The following is a 21546-nucleotide window of genomic DNA, read 5'->3' as shown; positions in this document are numbered from 1 at the left end:
TACCAGTATTTGGTTCCCATGTAGATTTAGGTTTTACTAGTGATCCATTATTTAACACACTGTTGTGGAAAAATTCCTTTAATCTTAATTTTCTGCATAACTCATCAATAACATTATTAAGTTACTCGTGACTGAGTTGATTTGGTGTGGGGCAGTATTTTAGTCCCTTAGTAAGTAAGGATCTTTCACTGTCACTCAGTGTGTAAGTTGAAAGGTTTATTATTTTTGGGTCAACTTTCTGAGTTGCCTCTAATTCTGATTTCTCCTAAAAGAATTATGGTTATTTTTTCTTTCACGTAATAGGTCTTGTGAGGCAACATTCAGTACAGAGAAAAGTTTCCCCAATTCATTTAACTCTTGAACATAATTGTCTCTGTCTCTGTTATGACCTCTTAAGTTTTTATAATAGGGAAATCTTGTATAATTATTGCTCAATCTTTTATTAGTATAAGACTTAGGTCTTTTATAACTGAGGTTATTATGTGTAGATGGAGGTTTTGGCATATTATCAGAGCTGGTACTTAGAATAATTTCTTTTTCTCCCAAATCTTTTTTGGAGACATTTTCTTCAGCAGTTATATCCTTGTACCAGTCTTTTATTAATTTCTGTCTAACTTCAGGAGAATCAGATATACTGACTGGTTTCTTTATTTCTTCCTCTGCTGCATTCATGATTTGCAGAATAGGAGGCACCTCAGAAAGTAGACCCAAAGATAATAACCTTTCAACTTACACACTGAGTGATAATAAAAGATCCTTACTTACTAAGGGACTAAAATACTGCCCCACACCAAATCAACTCAATCACGAGTAACTTAATAATGTTATTGATGAGTTATGCAGAAAATTAAGATTAAAGGAATTTTTCCACAACAGTGTGTTAAATAATGGATCACTAGTAAAACCTAAATCTACATGGGAACCAAATACTGGTAGAAACTCCACTATCGATGTTGCAGTTGATTTCCTAAGACTGAGTCGATCTACTACCACCAGACAAAACAGTAAACCTAGGTATAATTTAACACCTGGTGAACAAAAGGCTATAAAAACCCTTGAGAACTGCACCGATGTTGTAATTAAAGAAGCTGATGAAGGGTCAGCTGTTGTACTAATGGATATATCATTCTATGAGCAAAAGGTGATGGACATTTTAAAGGATCAGGATACATATGAAAAGATACCCAAAAATATAGACCAAAAAATAATGAATAAAATAAAATATAAAGGTAATTAATAATTATAAGGATGGACTAACAAAAGATGAAGTTAATTACTTAACCAACTTTGAATATACGACAAGCTTATTTTACGGTTTACAAGAAGTGCTTAGGCCAAACTGATAATTGATCAAATAACTGGTTGTAATACAGAAGTGATCTCTATAACAAACCCTGTAGACCTTAAAATGAGACCAGTTATTGCGGGACCAGCTTGCCCTAGCCACAGTCTCAGTCACTTCTTATGCATATACAACCCTTTCTAACATACATACCTTCATATATTAAAAACAATCGAGACTTTTTAAACCAGATTCCTACTAAATTAGACGATAATGAAATGTTCGTGACTCTTCATGGGGTAAACCTATACAGTAATATTCGCTATGAACTTGGATATGAAGCTATCACTTACTGGATTGATGAATACTATGATAATACAAATCGTATACCTGCAAACCTAATAAAAAAAAAAAAAAAAAAAAGTTTAATTTTGGAATACAACTCATGAGAATTTAATGGGCAAAATTACTTACAAGTATCTGGAACAGCTATGGGGACAAAATTTGCACCAAATTATGATAATCTTGTATTGGGTTACATAGAAAACATATATTCTCAGGTGTCATCACATTTTGGTTAAATAATAGCAGATAAAATGAAAGAGAACTATATGCGACACCTGGACGAAATCTTTATTTGGAACGAGATAGATGGACATTTCTCAACAGTCATGAACATTATGAATAACCTGGACACCAAACTAACATTTACATGTGACACAAGTGGAGACACAGTCACTTTCCTAGACATAAAACTCTCTCTCTCTCTCTATATATATATATTACGTGTCCAACTCTGGGCAAAGGCTTCAGGGCCTATTTCTTGGGAACAGTGACCTATCCCAAGGCCCAGTAGTCCTCCAACACCTCCACTTGTCACCACTTCGGCGCTAACACTCACCGTCCATATTGAACATATGCTAGGGCTGTCTCATACAGGATTGGTATATTGGTATTAGTGGGGGTATTTTTACGACATGTCGGCGGGTCATTGGTAGATCAGGAAAGTCTGCTTTTTTATGATATTCAAAAACTTAAACTGTTCCCTGCCCCAGCCGGGATTCGAACCTGGGTCCATCAGGACCGCAGGCCGCCTCTCTACCGATTCAGCCACTACCTCCCCCAATATATATATATATATATATATATATATATATATATATATTTACGAGATGCAGAGGGTGCTTGGTTGGTGGAGAAAGGAGAAAAGGTGGGATTGGTAATAAATTGTGGAAAAACTAAAATTATTAATATGAATGTGGAGAACCAAATCGATTGTGTAATTGGGAAAAATGTAGTGAAGAATGAAGAAAACTTTAAATATCTGGGAATGATTGTATCATCTAATGGATCATTAAACAATGAAATTGAGGAAAGCATTACACATGTTTAGCGAGCTGTTGGAATGTTGAAATCTGTTTGGGATAATAATATGCTTTTGGTACATACTAAAGTGAAAATTTACAAGTCCATGGTTAGACCAATTTTAATTTATGGGCATGAGTCATGGTACAGTACAATTGCAACAAATCAGAAAGTATTAGGATTTGAGAATAATATACTGAGAAGGATTCTTGGGGTAAAGTGGCAAGATAGAGTTACAAATGAAACAGTAAGGGATATTACGAGAGTGGAACCTGTTAATGAATATGTGAGAATGTCTCGCTGGAAGTGGCTGGGACATATATAGAGAAAAGAAGGTAGTTTAATACAGGATGTGCCAGAGTGGACTGCTAGAGGAAGAAGACGTAGAGGTAGGCCGAGGGAAACCTGGTTGAGGACAATGAAAAGAGAAGCAGGAGAGGAGTGTTCATGGGACGTGAAGGAGATGGCAAGAGACAAATATTGGTGGAGAGAGTTCATCGAGGCCCTACGCATCCCTGGGGGTGCCACAGGAAGTGATATATATATATATTATATACAGTAATCACTCTAATATCCGGACGCCCAGTAACCGAACATCCCCACCACCCGGACCTTATCATCCTGGGATCCAACATTCTCAAAATGGTCCGAAAACCCCCCCAAAATAAGAAAAAAATCGATTTTTTGCCGTCCTTAAATTGAACTTGCCGCACGCGCCGCGGGAGAGCATTGTTTTGGTTCGTCATTCCTCCAACGTTTGATAGAGCGCCGCTGCATCCTCCCCACTTCCCGCCTGTCTCTCACCGCGACTGGACCTATGCTCTTCGCAATGGCTGCCCACGTGCTCACTTTTTTGGTTGTGCCGTACTTGCTGCAAGGCCTCCTGCTGCTCTCGGGCCTCCTCTTAGTGTGTGTGATGATGGCCCCGCCACCTGAGAAAAGGAAGAAAGTGGTGTTGACTCTGGAAAAGAAGAGGGAGATATTGGAGAAAGTTGATGCGGGTTGGTCTTCTTCCCGCATTCTCCACGAGTATAACCTGGCCCGGTCGACTTTGCTCGATATCAAACGTTCCCGAGACAAACTCATGCAGTACACGGCTGACTTCTCGTTGAGAAGCAAATGCAACGTGGAAAGAAAGGTTATGTTTACCCCCAAGTTTGCAGAAATCGACCGATCCACATTGATTTGGTACCGACAGCAATGTGCAGCTGGTGTGATGGTACGTGGAACGGAGCTGAAGGCTGCTGCTGAGAAGTTTGCAAGGCTTCACGATGCCCTAGACTTCAAGGCATCCGAGGGTTGGCTCTTCGCGTTCAAGTTGCGACATGGCCTTACTAACCGTAAAGCACATGGCGAAGCATTGGACGCTAACGAGGATGGAGTTGACGAGTTTCGGCACAAGGTGAAAGGCTTGATCGACAGGGAAGGCCTCACTCTCGGTCAAGTCTATAACGCAGACGAAACTGGCCTATTCTATCGCTCGCTGCCAACGAACACTTTAGCTGAGGAGACGGAGGAGCATGTACCTGGCCGCAAGCTTTCTAAGGAACGGATATCTGCTTTGTGTTGTGCCAGTGCTAACGGCATGCACCGGCTTAAGCCCGTTGTTGTTGGCCATGCAAAGCAGCCTCGGTGCCTTCGTGGGGTGATGGATGTCCTTCCTGTCGTCTGGTACCATTCTTTGAAAGCATGGTTCACAGCTGTGATTTTCAAAGACTGGTTTCACTGTCACTTCGTCAAGGAGGTCATCCAGTACCAGACGAAGACACTGGGAATCCCTCGCGACCAGGTAAAGGCTCTCCTTCTGCTCGACAATGCACCTGCCCACCCGTGCGACAAGGACTTGGTTGCTCAGAATGGCCGTATTAGGTGCATGTTTCTGCCACCTAATATGACTGCTCTCATTCAACCCATGGACCAAGGAGTGATCGTGGCAACAAAGCGCCAGTACCGTCGGAAGTTCCTGGACTAGGTGATGGTTGTTCTCGAGGACGAGGACGAGCGCAAGGAAGGACGTGATACTCGAGGCAAGCGGACTTTGGAAAACCTTCGCCGCTACAACATCAAGTCTGCGCTGTACAACTGGGCTAGTGCATGGAAGGAAGTCCCTGTGAAAACTCTTGAAAATGGTTGGTCTCGTCTGCTTCTCGGAACGGATGTGGAGTATGATTTTCTAGGGTTTGACGTGGATGACTTCCATGCACGGCTATGTACACACGGCGACGTTGTTGATGTGGACGATGTTCGTGAGTGGTTGGATGACAACGAGGGCGATCCTGGGTATCAGACGTTGTCTGATATCGAGATCGCGTCTTCGGTTGCTGGTGTCAGTCCCGAACTTGAAGATTCCGACGACGAAGGCGACGATGATGTGGACTCCTCTCAGCAGGACACTACTCCAGCCATCCCCAAGCTGAGCGCACTCCGGGAACATCTAGAGTTCGTCCTAGACTACCTGGAACACCCGGACTGCAACAGGGAGATGGGGCCCTTGGGACTCGTGGAGGAAGTGCGTGCTTTCAGGCAGCGCATCATCAATCGCCAGAATCATCGGTCCTTGCGTCAGTCAATGATTGACAGTTTTTTCAGGCCCGTGACCCCCGCTGTGCCAAGCCCTGGCTCCACTCCGTTGCCTCCCCAAGACAGGCCCTCATGCTCTGAGCCACAGCCCAGCACATCAGCTACAGTGGAGTCACCGCTCGATATGAGTTTGCGACTTTCCTCAGAGTCTTCTGCAGTGGGTACGCCATCACCACGACCCAGCGATGCACCCCTTGGTCGCCTGCCAGTGATACTCTCGGACTCTGACAGTGAATAAACAGCAAGAACTCTCCACTAGACCACACGGGAATTTTGAGTGTTGTGCAGTGAAAAAAACGGTGTGTTGTGTTAAGGTTTTCGAAATGAGAGAAAATACTCAGTGGAAACAAAATTTAACGTAAATAAACTTCTTTGTTTTGGCTTTGGAAAATAAAAAAAAAATGGGAAAAGTTAATGTGCAACACTAAATTAAACTGGAACATTATTTGGACTAAAGTGAACACTGTGAAGAGAACGGACTTCTGTGTGTTATTGACTAAGTTCAGTGCAAGACTTCAGGAAGAGTGTACTGCAATTGCTTCAGGAAATCGTTCTTACTGTCAGAGTCCGAGAGGAGGCGGTTATTCATCGAGGTGGCCAGGAACTTGCTGTAAGTAGCCAGAATGTTTCATACTGTACTTTTTTCCATACTATACTTACCTCATGCATGTGCAGTAGGAATGTGTTTTTCAGAGTTAGGCTAGGTTAGGGTCCATAAGTACCAGAATGTTTATTAATGTATGAACATACTTCTAAACCCTCATTTTATTTTTCTTTTGCATTTATTTCAGTCATTTATGTGCCTTATTGATGTGATTTGGGTGTTAAATAAGTGCTATGCATGTCCAGAGGGAGTTGTATAGGTGTTCCTCTGAGTTAGGGCCCATAAGTACAAGTCCATTAGCTGGGGCCCAATATCCGGACGAAACCAATAACCGAACCTACCGATGGCTCTATTACTCCGGATATTGGAGTGATTACTGAATATATATCTATATCTATCTATCTATCTATCTATCTATATACATATATATATATTATATATATATATATATATATATATATATATATATATATATATATTATATATGTGTATAAAGACAAGAGGAAGGAATAGTGGCAAGGAGAGTGGAAAGGTTAGAAGAGGATGAGAAAAAGGCAGAGTATAAGAGAGAAGTGGAGGAACGATTGGGCAAATATGAATTGGAGCAGATGGGAGATGTGGAAGGTGTGTGTAGGATATTTACAGAAGAAATATGTGCAGCATGTGATGTGGTGTGTGGAAGGAAGAGAAGACGGAGGGGGGTGCAAGGAACAGCGTGGTGAACTGAAGAGGTGAATCAGGCTGAGGCACAAAAGAAGAAAGTATACAATGAATGGATGAGAAATAGGGGCGTGGAAGAAGTTGAGAGGCGGAAGAGAGAGTTATATGTAGAAAGAAAGAGAGAGGTGAAAAGATTAGTAAGAGAAAGTAAGAAGAGAATGGATGAGGAATTTGGAAGGAATTTGAGTGTAAAGTGGAGGGACTGTAAGAAAATGTTCTGGAGAGAAGTGAAAAGAGTAAGACTGGGTGGAAGTGAAGTTAGCAGGGGAGTGAAAGATAAAAATGGTAGATTACTAGTGGAGAAGGGAGAAAAAGTGATCAGATGGAGAGAACACTTTAAGGAATTGTTGAACGTAGAGGATGGAAGTAATGCGAGTATAAGTGGCTGGGGAATGGCTGGGAGAAGGAGGGAAGTGAGAAGACAGGAAGAAATCAGTAGGATAGAAATTGTGGAAGCAATGAAGAAAGTTAAATCGAGGAAAGCCCCAGGAATTGATGGAGTGTGTGGTGAAATGCTGAAGCATGGGGGAGAGATAGTAGTAGAATGGATGTGGAAGATGTGCAGATTGGCCTGGGAGGAAGGTAGAGTCCCGGAGGATTGGAAGTCAGGTATAATTATTTCCTTGTACAAAGGAGAAGGGGAAAAAGAAGTGTGTGGTAATCATAGGGGCATTTGTCTTCTTAGTATAATAGGAAAAGTGTATGGTAGGATACTTATTGACAGAGTTAGAGAAAGAGCAGAGAAATTAGTTGGAGAAGAACAGGGAGGCTTTAGGAAGGGAAGAGGTTGTGTAGATCAGATATTCATTCTTAGATCTTTAGTGGAAAAGTTTCTAGAGAAGGGAACGAAGTTGTATGCGGCTTTCATGCATTTGGAGAAAGCATATGACATGGTGGATAGACAAGGATTGTGGAAAGTGTTCAGAATATATGGAGTAGATGGGAAGTTGTTGAATGCTGTGAAGAGTATGTATGATGGTGCGAAGGTTGCAGTGCGTGTGGATGGTGAACTAAGTGAATTTTTCTCTTTGAAAGTTGGTTTGAAACAGGGATGTGTCATGTCTCCATAGTTGTTCAATCTGTACATGGATGGGGGTAATAAAAGAGGTACAAGGTAGTGTAGTGGATGTTGGAGTGTCCCTGGTGAGAGAGGATAGTGTTTGGAAACTCCCTGTATTGTTGTTTGCAGATGATACTGTGTTGTTGAGTGAAGACGAAGGGGAGCTTCAAGGCTTGGTGGATGAGTTTGGGAGAGTGTGTAAGAAACGGAATCTAAAGGTGAATGTAGGGAAGAGTAAAGTGATGGTCTCTGAGAGAGGTGAAGTCAGTGAATGTACAGTACAGCGAGGTTGGATGGTGAGGAATTGGAAAATGTGAGTACGTTTAAGTACTGATGAGTAAGGATGGAGGTTTGGAGGGCGAAGTGCTTGATAGGGTACAGCAGGGAAGAAAGGTTGCTGGTTCTTTGAAAGCAGTGATAAGAAACAGGGAAGTGAGCATGGAAGTGAAACAGTTACTATATGACAGTATTGTGATACCAACTCTAACGTATGGAAGTGAAGCTTGGACATTGTTGAAAGGACAGAAGTCAAGAGTGAGAGCAGTGGAATTGAGTTATTTAAGAGGAGCCTGTGGAGTCACATGGAGAGACAGGCTGACGAATGAGAATATAAAGGAGCATTGTGGTGTTGATGTGGATGTGATAGGAAACGTTATGAGGAACACACTGAGGTGGTTTGGGCATGTGGAGAGGATGGAGGGTGAAAGACTGACGAAGAGAGTGTATGTGAGTGAGGTGGAGGGGAGAAGAGGGAGGGGGAGGCCGAGGATGAGATGGGGGGATGGGGTGGAGAGGTATATGAGAGAGGGGGGGGTAAGTTCGGAGCAGGGCAGTGAAATGGCGGGGAACAGGGCGACTTGGAGGCGATTTGTTTGTGGCCACCCCAAACGGGATTGAGGCGTCTGGCAATATATAAATATATATATATATAGATAGATAGATAATATCAGCCGTTCTGAGTGTCCACTGCAGGTCCGGCCTATCCCGACCGAAGTGGGGACGATACAGCTAATGTATCTCTATCAAGTGGCTTAGGCTGTCTAGTAGAGATTGTATGTAAGGTGAGAAGTGCTTATAAGTGTAATTGTAGTGTTGGACTGGCTTTGGATGTGTGTGTAGTCTGTGAACCAAGTGTAATTGGCCCGCGCAAGCCGACTGGGTGCAAGGATACTTCATAGTATGCGACACTGGTTCAACCACAGCACCATTTGTGTCTGCCAATGCAGTACGTGGCGTGAAGAATGCTCCAAAAGTTTATCACCCTGGCGGGGTGCAAACCCTTTTTCAGTGTACGAAACGCACACTTTACCACTGTACCAAAGAGGCTCCATTATATATATATATATATATATATATATATATATATATATATATATATATATATCATCATCATCATCATCAACAGCCATAACAAAGGCCAGAACAAAGGCCTCCCCTAACCTTTTCCACGAATTCCTTGACTGAGCAATCTTTGCCACGTTTTCCCTGCAAATTTCTCTATCTCATCTATCCATCTCCTGTCTGGCCTTTTTCTGCTACGCTTACAATCTCTTGGTGTCCAGTCAGTGAGCCACTTGCTTCATCGGTTATCCTTTATTCTTGCTATATGGCCCGCCCACCTCCATTTCTGTTCTTTTATAACTTCTATAATATCTTTGACTTTAGTCTGCTCTCTCACCCAATTTGATCTTTTCCTGTCTCTTAAAGATATTCCCAACATTGACCTTTCCATTGCTCTCTGAGAACGGATTAATTTGTTTTCCATTGATTTTTGTCAGTTTCCAAGTCTCACAACGATACGTCATAGCTGGAGTTATAGATTCGTTATAAACTTTTCGTTTCATAGAAACTGGCAAGCTACTTTTCATAATGTCTTTATGTTTACCGTAAGCTTTCCCTCCAATTGCAATGAGTCTTTTTATTTTGCTATCATGATCTTTCGTTAATTTTAATATTTGTCCCAAGTAGTTGTACTCTTCAACTTCTTGAAGAATTTCATTGCTTATTCTGAAGACGCTCTTCGGTGTTTGTTGATTAAACATTACTTTAGTTTTACTCCGGTTCATCTTCAGCCATACTTTCAGACTTTCTCTGTTCAGGTCATTTTACATTTCTTGCAATGCCTCCGCTCTTTCAGAGATTAGGACAATGTCATCTGCAAATCTTAAATGGCTTAGCTTTTCTCCATCTATGTTCACTACTTTGTTTTCCCAGTCTAGCTTTCTAATAATACTTTCTAGGCATGCTGTAAATAATTTTGGTGAAATTGTATCTCCCTGACGCACGCTCTTCTCAATCTTAATTTTTTCCGAGTCCTTATGTAATTTAACTGTAGCAGTTCCCTACTGTGGCCATGTGGAGAGGATGGAGGGTGAAAGACTGACGAAGAGAGTGTATGTGAGTGAGGTGGAGGGGGGAAGAGGGAGGGGGAGGCCGAGGATGAGATGGAGGGATGGGGTGGAGAGGTATATGAGAGGGGGGTGTGAGTTGGGAGCAGGGCAGTGAAATGGCGGGGGACAGGGCGACTTGGAGGCGATTTGTTTGTGGCCACTCCAAACGGGATTGAGGCGTCTGGCAATAGATAGATAGATAAATAGCTCCCTCTTTATATATGTTTTCGAGCAGGTTTACAATGTTCTCATTCACTCCTTGTTCTCGCAATGAATTTTTAATTGCTATGTTCTCCACTGAATCAAAAGCTTTTTGTTAATTAAAAAATCCAAAGCACGGTTGTTTATTGTATTCTGTAGTTTTCTCAATTAGCTGATTCATTGTGTGTAGATGATCAGTGGTCGAATATCCGCTTCGGAATCCTGCCTGTTCACGAGGTTGGTTTTCCTCCAAAATTGTTGTCATTCAGTTCGTAAGGACTTTAGTGAAGAGTTTGTAAATGACTGATAATAAGCTAATGGGTCGATAGTTACTAAGATCTTTTGAGTCACGTTTTTTGTAGAGTAAAATAACTATTGCATTACACCATGTTTTGGGAATTTTCTTATGTTTTATTCAGTGGGTAAATAAGTGATCAAGCCTATTTTGTACTTCTGCTCCGGCATCCAACAGTAAATCTGTTACTATTCCATCTTCTCCCGGAGCCTTCCCTCTTGTCATATTTTTAAGACAAATATTTACTTCGTCTGGTGTTATCTCAGGTATTTCACTTGTGTCAACTGAAAAGTTAGCTATTGGTACTACTGTCTTTGATGCATACAGTTCTTTGTAAAATTCTTCAACTCTCTTCACCATCTTATCTTTGCATTTAATGATTTCACTTTTTTTTTTTTCTTTCAGTGATGTCATTTGTTGCTTTCCTAGTGCCATTTTACTTCGGACCTGTTTCAGACTTTTTCCGTTTTTGATGGTTTCTTTGATCTGATCCATGTTTCTCTTTCATTTTTCTTCTCTTTGTCTTTTGTTGATAAACTTTTTTATTTCTGCTCGTTCTATTTCGTCTTTCTTTGTTTTTACTTTCATTTCCTTTCGTTTTTCATAAGCTCGAATATCTTTTCCGAGTATTTCTTGGCTTTGGCTGTATTATGTTTTCCTACTACTTCCGCTGATTCTCTGAGCACTGTTGTTAGTCTGTCATTCAGCTCAAAAATGTCACATTCAGCATTACTTACAGCCTGAAATCTGTTCCTTATTTCCAACTGAAAGGCTGCTTTGCTTTCGTTTACTGTTATTGGGCATATCTTTTTATCTTTAATCGTCTTCATTCTTGCACTTCTGAAATTGAATTTGGCTGTGCAACCCACCATTCTATGATCACTTCCTATATTTATTTTGTTGATAACTGTGACATTTGCGATCGTGTTTTTTTTATTTGCAATAATGAAGTCAATTTCATTCTTTGTTTCTCCGTTTGGGCTTCTCCAGGTCCACTTTCTCCCTGTTCTTTTGTAGAAGAATTTGTTCATTATTTTCATGTTAAACATTTCAGCAAAATTTACCAGCATTTCTCCTCTTTCATTCCTTTCTCCCACTCCAAATTTTCCCATACATGCTTCTCCATTTATCGACTTCCCAACTTTTGCATTGAAGTCTCCCATGAGTATAGTATATGTTGTCTTTTCTTCTTCCATAATCTGGGACATGTCATCATAGAATGTTTCAATTTGTTTATCTGGTCTTTGAGAAGTTGGTGCATGTACTTGTATTACTTTCAGGGTATATTTTTGGCACAATCTAATGACAACAAATGCTGCTCTGTCAGATACAGTGCTGAATTTAACAATGTTGTCTGCAAGAGATCTGTTAATTAGAAATCCTACTCCACTAACTCTTTCATATATATATATATATATATATATATATATATATATATATATATATATATATATATACATTATGTGAAGAAGAAGGAACCAAGGGCCACGAGCCCGCAGAAACTGTTCCTTCCAAGAGAAAAACAAAATACAAGAGAGAGCCATATTCAAGATCCGTTCATTTCGAGATGCCTGGACACACTGCGTTTGAAAGACTGGAGATCATAGGAAGTAGGAAATACAGACAGAGGGAGACAGTTCCAGAGTTGATCTGTTGCATAAATGAAGGACTGGGAGTAACGGTTCGCTCTTGCATTAGAGAGTTGGACAGAAAAGGGATGAGAGTTTGCTGCTAGATGGGTGCTATGCACCCGTCGATGAGGTGGAGGAATGCATGCATACAATTCAGAGAAGCAGTGACTATTGAAGTAGCAACAGAAAAAAGATAAAGAGGCAACATCACGGCGAAGAGACAGAGGTTGTAGGAAGTCAGTAAGAGGAGGAGAGTTAATGAGACGAAAAGCCTTTGACTCCATCCTATTGAGAAGACCTGTATGTGGGGAACCTCCCCACACATGAGCATTGTACTCCACACATGGGCGGATAAAACCTGTTTATAGAGTCAACAATCGTGCAGGGGTAAAGAAGGAATGGAGTCGGTTTAGCACACCTAATCTCTTGGAAGCAGATTTTACAAGAGATGTAATATAATCTTTCCAAGATAAGTCCCGAGTAAATGAAACCCCAAGCAAGTTCAAGGATGATGCAGGATTAAGCTGAATATGATTAAACACTAGTGGGTACACCTGTGGATGATTTTGTCGGGTTGATAGGTGTAAAAACTGAGTTTTTGATGTACTGAAAACAACAAGATTATTTTTACCCCAGTTAGAGATATGAGCCAAGTCAGATATTAGGTGTGCCATAGCCTCATCCCTTGTTTGTTGAAGTAACTGCTGAGATGGGCGTTGTGGGAACCGAATGGAAAGGTGAAGGGTGGAGTCATCAGCGTATGAGTGGATAGGGTTAGATGTACAGCTTAGAAGGTCATTGATGAATAAAGGGAAGAGAGTTGGTGATAGGGCAGAGCCATGAGGAACACCACTGTTGGTAAATCTAGAAGAACGATGGCCGTCTACAACAGTGGCTATAGAGTGACCAGAAAGGAAGCTAGAGATGAAGGCACAGATAGAACGATAGAAACCGTAAGAGGGCAGCTTGGAAATTAAAGATTAATGCTATACTCGATAGAAAGCCTTTGAGATGTCAAGTGCATTGGCAAAGTTTTCGCCAAGGTCCCGAAAGGAAGATAACCAGGAGTCTGAAAGGTAAGTGAGAAGATCGCCAGTGGAGAGTCCCTGACGATCAGAAAGATGGTTGTGATAAGAAAGATGCTTTAAAATTTTTCTATTAAGAATTGAATCGAAAACTTTTAAGATACAGGATTTTAATTTGGACGATAGGTAGAGGGTTGGGAATTGTCAACCTTCTTCGGGACTGGCTGAATGAGAGCAACCTTCCAGCAAGAAGGAAAGCTACAAGTTGATAGACAAAGACGAAAGAGTTTGTCTAGGCAGGGTGTAAGCACAGAAGCACAGTTCTTGAGGACAACAGGAGGGACTCCATCAGGCGCATATGCCTTGTTAGTACTCAGGCCTATGATGGCAGAAAATAAATCAGCTGAAGAAATTTTAATATCAGCCATGAGGAAGTCAGAGGGGGAATGTGATGGAGGAACAGCACCGGAATCGTCTAAGGTGGAATTGGAAGAGAAAGTCTGAGCAAAGAGATCTGCTTTATCGGTAGAAGAAATAGGTCCAGAACCATGAGAGTATAAAAGAGTAGGGAAGGATGATGATGGGGGAGGCGGTGACTGAATCGGTAGAGAGGCGGCTTGCAGTCCTAAAGGACCTAGGATCGAATCTCGACTGGGGCAGGGAACAGTTTAAGGATTTGAATTTCCTAAAAGCAGACTTTCCTGATCTACCAGATGACCCGCCGACATGTCGTAAAAGTACCCCCGCTAATACCAATACACCAGTCCTGTATGAGACAGCCCTAGCATGTATTCAATATGGACGGTGGGTGTTAGCGCCGAAGTGGTGACATGTGGAGGTGTAGGAGGACTACTGGGCCTTGGGATAGGCAACTGCCCCCAAGAAATAGGCCCTGAGCCTTTGCCCAGAGTCGGACACATAAAAAAAAAAAAAAAAAAAAAAAAAGTTAGTTTTATATGTTTAATATATATAAAATATATATGTAATATATATATAATATTATATATATAATATATATAATATTATATATAAATGTTATATATATATATATATATATATATATTATATATATATAATATATATATGATATATATATAATATATATGTATGTATATACTGTATATTATATATATATCTAATATATATGTATAGATATCAAATATTATATATATATATATATATATATATATATATATATATAATGGTTTTGAGTTTCCACTACTGCTCCGGCCTATCCCGACCGAAGTGGGGACGATACAGCCAATGTATCTCTACCCAGTGGCTTAGGCTGTCTAGTAGAGATTGTATGTAGGGTGAGAAGTGCTTGTATGTGTAATTGTAGTGTTGTAGTGACTTTGGATGCGTGTGCAGTCTGTGAATCAAGTGTAATCGGCCCACGCAAGCCGACTGGGTGCAAGCATACTTTAACCCCTCCGTGGCCGAAGGCCCGTAATTTTCCATGCACGCTTGGCTGACGCTGGGGCCATGTTTTGAAGTTTCAATAATTGATTTTTTTTTTCTTGCCATATTGAAGAGAAAGTTCAGATGCACCTAACAGTGCAAATCCCAGCTTCCTAGACGCATTTTGTGGCTTGCAATGGAGCGCAGAAGTTGCAGAAATATCGGCAACCGATATCGCCGCCCAGGGAACTGCCGCAACGCAACTGGGCAGGTGGTGTTATTTATTTTTTTTTTTTTACCTCCCAAAACAATACGAATGGTGCTGAAATGTTGTGCATATATGAGATATGATGATATCGAATGATTTCAGTATATAATCTGTTAGGAATGGCTGGAAAAAAAAAAAATTGTCATGAATACTTTTTCACCATTTTGATATATGTTTATGGTAGTTTCGAGTTATTTTTTACGTTATCGTTGTGCCCATGCTTGGAAAAAGGAGCGAAAGAGTTGAACTTTCGGTTCTAAATGAGAAAACTGCACGTCCTCCAAGGCTAGACTCTGCCACGGGAGAATAAAGTGGAGGGTCAGATCTGATTATCAATGTGGAGGCTTAGTCGCAACTTCGAGCTCCCACACCACGAGCATGGCTAAAAATAGAATCGTAATGTAGTTTCAGAAGTAATTATTACGAATACAGATACAAAGCAGAAATAAATAAGTTTACAGACGGGGGGAAACGTATTTTTTCCGTAATAACATGTTCATCATTTTCTATCATTTTACGTTGATCTTTATCATTTTACCTTATTTTCGCAATATATATTGCTGGCTTGTAAACAGGGTGGTTGTATGTGTTTTGCAAGGGAGGAAAAAGATTGTATTTTCTGTCTGGGTCGAGATGATGGGTGTAACTATGTGTGTTTAGGCATGGCCACGAGCGAAAAAAAATCGTACATCCACTCGTCATGACAGCAGGTAGTGAACTGACAAATTATATGTGAGAGGGTGAAGTCAAGGTCAGTCTCATGTCCCAGATTTTCGTTCACTTCCCGAAGGTTTTCACAGTTTTCTACAAGTTGCACTGCATCAAATGATCCAAACCATTACAACAAACCTGAGCAAATAGGTAAAGATGCCAAAGCAAAAATGTATTTTTCACTTATGTCTTTTTTGTGTGCCAGTATTACTTCATAATCGTAAGCGGATGGTTGTGTGTGTTTTGCAAGAGAGGACAAAGATTATATGTTCTGCCTGAGTCGAGATAATGGGTGTAGTTGTGCTTGTTTAGGCATGGCTAGGAGCGAAAAAATTTAAAATCCACTCATCACAGCAGCAGGCTTTGAACTGTTTGATGAGGAGTATGGGAATGTAGTGTAGGTCAGTGTGAAGATGTTCAGAACATTCGTTCACTTCCCAAGAATTTTTGCAGATTTTTATAGGCTGCACTTGAATGACGCCTGCGGCCATTGATCGGCTAAACATCATTTGACTCTGACAGCCACGGAGGGGTTAAAGTATGCAACACTGGTTCAACCACAGCACCCCTTGTGTCCGCCAATGCAGTACGTGAACTGAAGAACACTCCCAAACTTAATTACCTTGGCGGGGTGCGAACCCTCGTTCTTCAGTGTACGAAACGCACACTTTACCACTGTACCACAGATGCTCCATTATATATATATATATATATATATATATATATATATATATATATGGCAGTAGGCCTAATCTCTTAATAGTTGTACCGAAGGCTATGAATGGATATGGATGAAGAATCAAAAAGTTCAACCGAAGTGTTTTTATTTAATTCTCCATGTGTAAATTATACATTTGCATGTGTTGCTTCATGAAATGAATAGGCTGATAATGTTTACTATAGTGATTTGACTATTTTTTTTAAAATGAGTTTTTAAAACCCAGGGACATTGTTTATGGGCTCGTGAGTGCTCAAAATTACTGGATAATAATTCTCTCTCTTTCTCACTCTCTCTCTCTCTCTCTCTCTCTCTCTCTCTCTCTCTCACACACTGTCTATCTATCTATATACCTAGGCTGCATCCCCCAAGGAAAGGGAGGTAGCCGAGACAGGACGACACACTTCCCATTTACTCATCCATTGAAACACATTCATTCGCATCTTAGCCCCAAAGGGGAGAACGGACAGATCCTCACCGCACCACACCGCACAAGGGTCAACTGCGCAATGCAATCCGTGTCATCCGCAACAAGGCCCGACAGCAGAGCTGGTTTACCCCTGCCACATCATAACAGACCCATCCCCTTACCTGCACCTGACCTAACCAGCTGATCATACCAAATGCGGGAGAATATCCCCTCAGGGCTGCGTCATCATTTATTCATTAACAATGTCTCTCTATTTCTGTCACGCACAGCAACTCTTCCTTGTTCAACAGACATCCCTCTCGCATCCAGCGCTCTCTTCACACTGTCCATCCATCCTATTCATGGTCTTCCTTTCAGCCTTACACTTTTCACATCAGATCTAGTTATCTTTTTCACCAATCGCTTATTATCCATTCTCTCCATATGCCCAAACAATCGCAACACCCTCTGCTCAACTCTACCACCCATCTCCCGAACAACTCCAGTTCTCCTTCGCACTTCATCATTTCGCACTCAATCCATACAAGTCACTCCACACATACTCCTCAGACACCTCATCTCCATTACATTCAAATTTTTCCTCACTGCTACACCCATATTCCAAGTTTCAGCCCCATATAACGCAGTTGGTACCACAACACCCTCATACAGCCATCTCTTTACATCCATTCTAAGCGAACGACATCTAAACACTTTTTTCATTCCTCCCAGCACCTTTCCTACTTCATTTATTCTAAACTTCACTTCTGCATCTATTCTTCCATCCATAGCAACATGTGACCCTAGATATTTAAAACACTCTACCTCCTCAAGCAACTCACCATTCAAAACTATATTCATCCCCCTACCATCTACCAACCTCGTACACTTCATCACTTTACTCTTATTCTCATTTACTTTCAATTTCCTCCTTTCACACACCCTTCCAAACTCCTCTACCAACTGTCTCAATATCTCCTCTGAATCAGCCACCAGTGCTGTATCATCTGCAAACAGCAGCTGCTTCAGATTCCACTCTCGACCATCAACATTCACCAGACTCAGACCTCCACTTAAAACTCTTGCATTCACCTCACACATAATTCCCCGAGGGCTATGGCTCAGGCTGCTTACTCTGTAGCTGAATCAGAATATAACAATAGCATCTCAGTAGAGCCAGTCAGTCTCGCAAGTGGTGGAGTACTCTCACATCTATTTTCTTTGATGTTGTAAAGCAATATGAAACATTTACTTACTGCCCGAAGGAGATGGTTGGCATTTTTCCAAATGCATTTGACACTAAGCACTCTAATGAAATTCTTATTATGCCCAATTGTTGCACTTCTTATTTCGCATTTTGGTCCGTTCAAGTGATATCCATTTACTGTAACTTCCTAATTTAGGTCCATTCAAGTGATACCCATTTAACTTCTTAATTTCGCAACACAAACATATTTTGTAGCTTGAAGCTGCACAAAACATATTCTTTAATAGCTCTTTGCATCTGAGGATTTCCTGGTAGACGGAATTTGGTGTTATTATTAACAAAACATCTTGTAATACATCCTAATAAAGAACATGTGCATTATTTTCTTGTCTCCAGCAGTTGGTCAGCAGCACTTGGCTGTGGCCATGGACGTGACAGACAGGAGGAGTGTGGAGGCCGCCATGAAGTCAGCCAAGGAGCAGTGTGGCGCCCCGCCCTCATTGCTAGTCAACTGTGCCGGCGCTCTCGTCTTCGCTTCCATCTTAGAGACTGATGATGACTCGTGGCAGAAAGTTATTGATATTAACCTGACGGTCAGTTCTAAGTTGTGGTAATCATTTCAGTGAATAATATTACATGACATAAAAAGTAACAGAACATGCTCAAACTACAATTAAACGAATACTGATACACAAACAGCAATGTGTCCAGCATAACTGTCATCTTGAACTCCGCAGGGAACTTTCTTGGTAACCCAGGCATTCGCAACATCACTGCTGGAAAACGGGAAGGATTCCAAGGGTGCAATAGTGAATGTTTCAAGTATTGGGGGGAAAACTGGCCATCCCCTTACAAATGCTTATAGTGCCAGCAAAGGCGGAGTTATTTCGCTCACCAAGACATGTGCTGCGGAACTGGCTAGGTAACTAAACCATATAAGCATGCAGGCAATGGACTGATCATGGTTTCCATAAACAGTTACTGCTTTGATGTTGGTAATTATTTTCCTCATATAAAATATATTTTGTTTTGTATTATGATTCATCCATACTGAAGTGTAGGTTACGGAAACTCCTTACCATTTCAGCAAAGCCATACGTGTGAACTGTGTGTTACCTGGGCTGATTGACACACCAATGATAGCAGTCGCGAGTGAGGAGAACCGTGAGAATTACAAGCGACTCACACCATTGGGTAGACTTGGCGGCCCTGAAGGTTAGTGGAGACAATGAGTTGGTTGGTTGGGCGATGTCGTGAGATGGCTAGTGACTGAATTTGTGAGGTGATAATACTTAATTAGCCAGTGTAAACGTCTGACACCATAAGAAAGAATGGTTGGAAGGGTGAGCTGTCATTTTTGTCCTAGGCATCACCAGGTTATACAGTATGTATAGATTCCCTTCTCCATAGTTCTGCTGTTACATAGATTAAATAATTTGATATTAAACAGATGAACAGATAAATAGTTGGAGAACTGAACTGGATTTTCAAATATTTCATCCAACCAAAACTAAATGATATAAAACGAATAAAGATGAATGATTTAGAAATACCTATACATCTCTTTATATTCTTTTACTTTTGATACCTATTGTGAATCTGATTAATATAGGTAGGAAGCTCATGTAAAGAATTCACATGCATCCAACAGTATTATCAAATTTACTGTAAAACTGAACGTAAACGAAATAAGGTTAATCCTTTTTATTCTTACCATGATGAAAGAGTCTGATGGCACCAAGTCAGTTGTTACGATTCCAGTAATTATGTCTTGTACATGACCGATATTTCCTTTACAAAACTTTTGCGTTCTATATTAATAATAGCAATGACTGCCATGCATGATAACACTGTAAAACGCACAGCAGCTGTGAACAAAAAGCTACTATTACGAGAATAATTAACAATGATAATTTTCTTTCTTTGTGTACTGAAATAAGTTGTACAATGCAGTCGGTATCACATCTCATCTCTTCCTGCTCTATAATATATTTATTAGACCAGTGAAGTCCTATGACTCTCTAGCATGGACCTCCATCCTATTTAACACCCACTACAGCACCTCGCAGTACATACAGAACAACGACCCAGGCATCATCACTGGCTGCATTAAAACCATTCCCACAGCTCAACTACTCTCTCAAACTACCCTCGCTGTTAGAGATATTTTGATATGAAAGATACAGTTCTACGCAGCAGCCTACGCCAACACACAGTAATCCTGTCATTAAATAACAGGGTCACACAACACAACTAGGCATATAAAACAATCACGCACAAACTTTATCAGACCATCCTCAACAGCATCCCACCTCCAAACATCCCAACACTAGCAATGAAGAAACACTTACATACTCATTTCTCATGCAGGACGATACAACACCTCAGTCAGAACATTCTACGACAAGTCCCTCCTCCCAAAATTCACCACAAACAGAAATATCCTAAAAAAGAACTGATTGAGTACAACTAGGTAGATTTAGATCAGGACATAAACTAATCTTCTTCAGTTACCATCTTCGATTCAGGTTAGGTTAAACTAAAGACTACACGTCCCCGCTTCTAGAATGGAACACTATATAGCACATACTACTATAGCACATACACTATAATGGAACACTATACAGCACATATTACACTAAGATGTAGACACAGAATCAGTGGGGTATAGAATCTGTGGGATGACCTCAATGGGGAAATTGTTTACCTGTGGCTGACGGGTCTGCTTGACAAGGCAGACTGGAATTACGCAATAACAACAGCAAAGTATGGAATCTTATACGCTACATCCTCTTGCAGAAAATTATGCTATGAGATTTAGTATACGTAAAATGGAGCAACAGCTAAACTAGCAAGGTCTGTGTCCTGCTAAAGCTTACTCCTAAATTACAGAGAAGACTGAGGCCAGGGGGTAGGTTAATAAGTCAGATGGTATGACCTTCCATATTCAGAGGTGACAGTTTTAATAAGAATGAGCACTGAGAGAGTGGAACACCTGCACCTTACAAATGGTCTAATGAAGGAATGTTTGATTTGGTCCAGTGATGTAAAACTTGTAGTGACTGATCTTAAAATCAAATTACTTTATTCTTGGCTGACTCTACCCTTCACAAAGGTTGGTCCCAATTGAATAAGAATTGTTTGAGTTGTTCTTATCTATGGCAATGACCTTTTAATATTTTCTCAGACTAACAAATCTTCATTCTTGGTTTACCTCTCAATTCTTCCATTAACTTTGGTCCAGGCTGTAATCAAAACTGTCCGCCTTGTACGAGAAAACATTTTTCCTTGCCCTTAGGCTCTGACTGTTGGCTGAATGTTCTTAAAACCGAACACATACGTCCTTGTCTTACCTTCAACACTTCCTCCAAATTTGCTGTAAATCAGATTGAAACAGTTTAATTTGACCTTGCCATCTGACCTTTGACCTTTGGTCTTTCTCTCTGGCCTTTCCCTTTGGCTGACTGTTCTTTGTATACAGTTCACACATCCTTGCCTTTCCCTGAAGCCTTGTAGAAAGTTTGGTGTAAACTTGACGAAAAATGTGTAAGTAGATCTTATTCAAAGACCTTGACCGTTATCATAGTAATAAAAAAAATCAGCCTGGGGAAGAGGGGATAGAATACTTCCCCGGTATTCCCTGCTTGTCGTAAGAGGCGACTAAAAGGGACACTTTTAT

At 40.8% G+C, this 21546-nt stretch overlaps 1 protein-coding gene across 1 annotated transcript in view; it reads left to right on the top strand.

The window, feature by feature from the left end:
• The window catches only part of LOC145394517 (uncharacterized), a 160748-nt gene extending 140422 nt beyond the window's left edge, over positions 1-20326 (top strand). Inside the window, 4 exon segments of the mRNA XM_080268358.1 lie at positions 18267-18460; positions 18605-18789; positions 18955-19082; positions 20238-20326. Coding sequence (XP_080124484.1) covers positions 18267-18460; positions 18605-18789; positions 18955-19082; positions 20238-20326 — 596 coding nt within the window.
• The last annotated feature ends 1220 nt before the right edge of the window (positions 20327-21546 follow it).

Source organism: Coenobita brevimanus, chromosome 27 (genome assembly GCF_032717465.1).
Source record: "Coenobita brevimanus isolate Jiangsu-jjx chromosome 27, ASM3271746v2, whole genome shotgun sequence".
Lineage (NCBI taxonomy): Eukaryota > Metazoa > Arthropoda > Malacostraca > Decapoda > Coenobitidae > Coenobita > Coenobita brevimanus.
Note: the sequence above shows the minus strand (reverse complement) of the source record. Positions and strands in the feature narration are given on the sequence as shown.